We start from the raw sequence: 6,000 nt of genomic DNA on the forward strand, positions 1-6,000 counted from the left end.
ATTAAGATTGCATTGTGAAGGAGGGGTTGTTATCTGAAAAGCAAAGGGAACTCAGCAGAGTTCAGGAAGGGGACCAGTGTGGGAGAAAAAGGGGAAGTACTGGGGAATGATATTGGCCAAATTATTGTTTCCTCTTGTGCATGTACAAATATGTAACAATGAATCCCACCATTATGTATAATAATTATGATGCAGCAATAAAAAATAGGGGAAAAATTTTAAAAAATTAAGGAGACATCCACATTTTTTTTTTCAGAAGAAAAAGAAAAGAGAAGAAAAGAAATTTAGTACTGGTCTAGGAACTGAAAATGTAGTGACGCATCTAACCTGGTCCCTGCTCAGTTTGTGTTCTAAAAATAGTAATGATTATAGCAAGTAATAATACAGTATTCTAATACAAAGTGATTGAAAATAAGAAATATAACTTTTTAAAATTTTAGTTATGGAAGATGTTTTAATATTTTCTTGCAACTGAGTTTTTCAAATTATTAAAGTCTGGGGCTGGGGTTGTGGCTCAGTAGCAGAGCATTTGCCACGCACATGTGAGGCACTGGGTTCAATCCTCAGGACCACATGAAGATAAATAAACAAAATAAAGATATTGTGCCCATGTATAACTAAAAAAATTTAAAAGTATATATAAAAAATTATTAAGGTCTGATTTGGAAATTATAAGTAGATGTCACAAATCAGCAGTGATTGACAAATATTAGCAGCATGGTTTATAATATTTCTTGAATAGTTTTTTTTTCTCCTACACTACTGGTTAATAATGCTTTTATTCCTTAAAGGTTACCAAAAAAAGGGTTGCAAACAAAAAGAACTTTGAGAATAAGGAGGCCCAGAGTTCTTCTCAAGCCACCCCACTTCAGACTAGCAAGCCCAGCTCTTCTGATGACACCAGAGTGATTCCACAGGAAAGCTCATCAGGCCCTTTAAAGTCCTCTCAGCTTGCTCAACCTGCATCTTCTTTTCAAGTTGAAACTGCCTCCCAAGGCCACAATACGTCTCACCAGAAGTCAACACCAAGCTCTTCTTCTAGAAGAAAATCAAGAAAACTGGCTGTCAATTTTGGAATTTCTAAACCTTCTGAATAAATTTGGTACTTGGGAATTAAAATAATTTCTTTTATTTCCATCACCTTTTTATAAATCCATATCTCATAAATGTACTATTTTAAAATAATATGTTTGAATATTTTTAATTTTTAAGTCGTCAGGCACTTTTCATGCTATTTAAAAGACTATATATCAAATTGTGCACTTTAAATATGTGCAGTTTGTTGTACGTCAATTATACCTCAATAAAGTTGTAAAAAGAAAAAATACTAAATTAAACCTTTTGTTAAAATGAATTTCAGTGGGCTAAGCGTTAAAATGTACCACTCTAACCATTGGCCTCATTAGAAGCTTCCTTGAACTATGAAGTAGACATCATATTAGCAATAATAGTAAACATCTTTTACACTATCATTGAGGGATAATTAAATGAAGCATGAAAATTGGGCCTAAGATATAATTTTCTGGATGTGGATTTTATTTCTCTTTTTAATGATGTAACAAAATTATCAAGAGAATGGCTCTTACTTATGTGTATTGTATTTATGTGTTCTTATCTCTGAGGGTCCTTTAGACCTGCTGTGAAGTAATCACACTGGTTGTGGTGCTGCCAGTTTTGCTTTATTCTAAATTTTGTACCAAAGCAACTATAGAGTACTAATCAGAATATTTCATCCATCTGCTTAGAACTATAAATAGCAATTTAAATTTGAGTAATTAGAATTTTTTAGATTATTCAAGAACCAGCATTAGTAATTTCTAATAAAATTAAATTTCTAAATCCACAGGGTACAATGATTACAAATTACTCTTCTAATAGAACAAAGTACAAAAATATTAATCATGTTGTTAAATTGTGTTCTTCTTTCCTATAGCTTTTTATTTGCTTACTTAACATGTATGAGAGCTCGTTGTTGTTCCTGGAACTGATGGAATTCTAGCTTTCAATTCCAAGGTGCGCTGTGGTACAGACACCATTGGCAGTTTGTGATGTGTGCTCTTTACTCATTCTAGTTCTACCCTTGAGCTGTATGCTCAGCTGGTCAGTGACACTGGCATTCTGTCTTTGCATGTCACGTATGGATGTGTGTTGTTCAAACCATTGAAATGATTTAGAATTTATGAAAATTTCTCAGTGGTACCAGGGCCTGGGTTTGTATCTCCCTATACACACACACACACACACACACACACACACACATATATTTATCTTTTAGTTTTTGTGATATGCTTATATTTTTAAGGAAGAAAGTTATCGTACTTTTTTAAAAGTGGGAGCCACAGTCTTTATACAGAGCTGCTTATTATCATATCTGATTTCATTTAGTTCATTGAAAACTCTGCCGTGAGTGTCAAAGTCGTCTGTTTTTTTAAAATGCTGATATTGAACTAAATGAATTCCTTTTTTCTAATGGCTGATTAAGTGTCTCTAAATGTTAGCCGGATATTTGTATATTAGTAGTGCCTTTAGTATAGAGATAAATGGTCTGTATCTGTCATGTATTATGGTCATATGAGTTTCTGTGATTCTTCTCTGTCATTTTCCTAGGCTCCGATGTTTGTCCACAGTTCCCATCATTTCCTTGTCTCTATCTGTAATAGGTGTTAAGTGATGAGGCTCAAGTAGTTCTCAATGTTTATCTTTATGGCCTCAAAAATTCTCTCTTTGCTTTAAAATGAGACATTTATTATGGGGGTACAAGGGAAAAGTTATATTGTGACAATAATATTAGGTTGACCTCTTTCTACTTTTAAGTGTAATATTTGTCACCTCACCAAACTGTACAAACTCCAGCATTCAAGAACTGCCTCACTCATCACTCCTGTGTAGCAGTTCTATCAACAGTATGTGGCCTACATCTGTATGAAACACAGAGGAGGGAGCACAGACCATCTGAAAACTCCCAAGAGAAATTTTAGTAAACATAGTGCCATTGAACCCCAGGGGGCACTTATGCCATGTTTGAGTCCAGCAAGCTCATTGTGAATAATCAGTAAAAGTACTTTTTTAAACATATTTTTCTAAAGGTCAAGACTGAAGAGAAATGGGAGAGAGCTCTATAATGGCTGGACAGTGGTCAGGCATTCTCTATCCTTTTTCCCTTGTACACCTATTCCAGTGAAAGATGTGGCAGAGTCCATCTTTATAGCATGATGGTCGTTAGACATCAATGGACAGAATCCATTGATAGTCATGTCTGATGGGTCTAGTGCATCTGAAAAACGACTAGACTTTGAGAAACAAGATTTTTCTCTTTGGGATGGGATGGACCAAAATCACTCCCAAATTAAATGCTCATTAAACTATTGGACTTTTTGTGGAAATGGTGGACTATGTAGGGCACAGAAGGGACAGACTCCCCAGATTACTTCATGTTTCCACATAACTAGAGGATTTTAATCTATTTAAATCTTTTCTCTCTTCACTGAAATATTATTTCTAAATGTCCTTGTTTAACAATTCTTTTTTTAGCAAGTTAAGTGAATACTGAAGGTTGATTCTTCAGTCTCACTCCTCCTGTTCACAATTTCTTGCATCACCTAGTCGTTACCTTGTTTTCATACTTTGACAGATAAAGTGTATTAATTGATTTAATATCATGTATATTTAAGTCTTTAATGTCCAAGATTCAGTTGCATGAAAAATTATATTTACCTGTATTAAATCTTAGTTTCTAATTGAGATTTTGCTTGCTTTTTAAACAGGTAAGTAGGGAAGATTAAGAGATTTTTTTTTCCCTATTGATGGAAGGGATAAAGAACCATCGATGCAAGTTTTTTTATTTTATTTGCTGTGATCAGGTGTTCACTCTGGTTTTAGACCAATCTGCATTCTTAGTTTTAAGGGAAGGAGGCAGTCAGAGGGAAACTGTAGATAGACATCCATCAGTGTGTTTTCTAGCTCAAGGAATTGGGGTCAAGTTATGGGGTATTTTTATGCATTCCTTTTTTAATCATCTATTTATATTAACAAACCATTAATTTTTTATACTGGTCATCTGATTTTTACCTTCCATGAGATGGATAGAGGTGTGCAGATCTCCACTGAAGTTAGTTCTTTCATGCTTCTTCCCACTATTCAAAGCATCTTTTTAAAAAGTAACCAGGCTTCTTAGATTTCAAGGGGGGCTCTGTTTCTTTGTACTATGTTGGTTCCAAGTCGTATTTTTACTGTAGGAGATTATTAATTAATTAGAGAGAATAATTACTGTGAAAGACATTCTCTGTCTTTAAAAAGAAATCAACCACAGAAGTTCATTGTTCTTTTTCTACAGATAGTAAATAATACCTTGTGTACATACATTCTCTAAGCTTTGTCAGTGAAGCAGTCATTTCTGCAGGCACTCCCTTTGATCGTCAGAATAAAGCTTAAAATTCTAAAAGTGCATATTTTTCACACTGACTTAATTCATAATTTCATCACTGTCCTCCTCCTGCCAGGAAGCAATAGGAAATGGTTGGAACAGACCAGGTTTCCAGCAACAGGACAGATCACACAGACGGCCCCAAGTTTCACTGCTAGCTCACTGAGTTAACAGACATCAGATCCTTCTTTTAAAAAGAGGGGGATAAAATGTAGAAAATAGTTCTGGTCGTCAAGAATGTCAGCAATCCACAGCTGCTTTTGTATTTGTGTGTCTCTGTGTGTGAGTGTGTGTGTCCGTGTCCGTGTCCCTGTGAACCAATAATAATGCCTTGCTCAATCAATGCATTCAGCCATCTCAAGTGCAATTTGTCAGGGAGACTGTGGTTTCAATAGATATGTTTTTTTATGTAGTTCAACCTGTAAAAATTATTCTTTCCCACAGTACACCATGACTATTGATTATTTCAGCAGCTAGTATACTATTAAGTTTTCCAGGCCAAGTAAGTTTCTGTAGCTATTTTAGTAATTTGAAACCAAATTCTCACAGTGTTTCTCATGAAATGATAGAAGTGAGAATTTGGTCCACAGTTTGATTTAAGTTCTTTCATTTCTTTCTTTCCCTTACAGTTAAGGGGTGTTTAGTGTTTGTATTTTTTGGATTTTATTTATTTTATTTTTTATTTCCTGTTGCCTGCATCAAATTGCTTGAGTGTTTTCAACTATTTTGATGTATGAATAATACGTGGTGTGCTGTGTCATTAATGTATTCAACATTTTGTTCATTTAAACAACATAATTAAGTATGATTCATACACATACATAAAATCTTAATTCATTTCTTTTCTCATATAACTATTTTATAAGTAACTGGAATTTTTCATTAGATCTTATACAGAGCAGTATTTTATTAAAAATTCAAAAGGGAAGACTTTTATGTGCTCATTTTGTAGTTTTTGTTTTTTAAATATCTTTACATTGTCTGCCAATTAAAGTGTTTTTAACTTGCATTGGAATGGACTCCGAATGTATTTTTGTGTTGTTAAGTTGTACATTTGTAAATTCTAGCATGAAGTTAGCCTCAAAATTCTGTGCAAAGGGATTTTAAAATATAAGATTCACTGAAAGAGTTGCTATACATGTTAAATGCTGTATGGATTTTAATTAAAAATTTAAGAATGATTTCATAAGTTGTTTGTTCTGATTGCTTTAATATAAAAAATAGAAACATACTTTTCACTTAAACCCCTTTTTTTTGGTACTAGGGATTGAACTCGGGGGCACTTGACCACTGAGCCACATCCCCAGCCCTATTTTGTATTTTATTTAGAGACAGGGTCTCNTCTTCCCCAGTAACAGCCTAAATCCCCTACTTCCACCTCCTCTCTTTCTTTTTTTTTCATTACTTTTAACTTATTATTCCTTCTTCTATATAGCTGACATCTATATATTATTATTATTCCATCTTCTGTATAGCTCCCTATCTCCTTCCTCTCCTCTGATCACTTTTTCAAACTTCAAACTTTCTCTTGCTGTACTACCTTATTTTCTCTTACTTGAGAAACTGTATTCTCACTA

At 33.9% G+C, this 6,000-nt stretch overlaps 1 protein-coding gene across 1 annotated transcript in view; it reads left to right on the forward strand.

Annotated features, from left to right (window-relative positions):
- The window catches only part of Xrn1 (5'-3' exoribonuclease 1), a 113,160-nt gene extending 107,552 nt beyond the window's left edge, over nucleotides 1-5,608 (forward strand). Inside the window, exon 42 of the mRNA XM_048794506.1 lies at nucleotides 792-5,608. Coding sequence (XP_048650463.1) covers nucleotides 792-1,097 — 306 coding nt within the window. The 3' untranslated portion in view covers nucleotides 1,098-5,608. The remainder of the gene's footprint in view (nucleotides 1-791) is intronic.
- The last annotated feature ends 392 nt before the right edge of the window (nucleotides 5,609-6,000 follow it).

The sequence above is a fragment of the Marmota marmota genome, unplaced genomic scaffold (genome assembly GCF_001458135.2).
Source record: "Marmota marmota marmota unplaced genomic scaffold, marMar, whole genome shotgun sequence".
Lineage (NCBI taxonomy): Eukaryota > Metazoa > Chordata > Mammalia > Rodentia > Sciuridae > Marmota > Marmota marmota.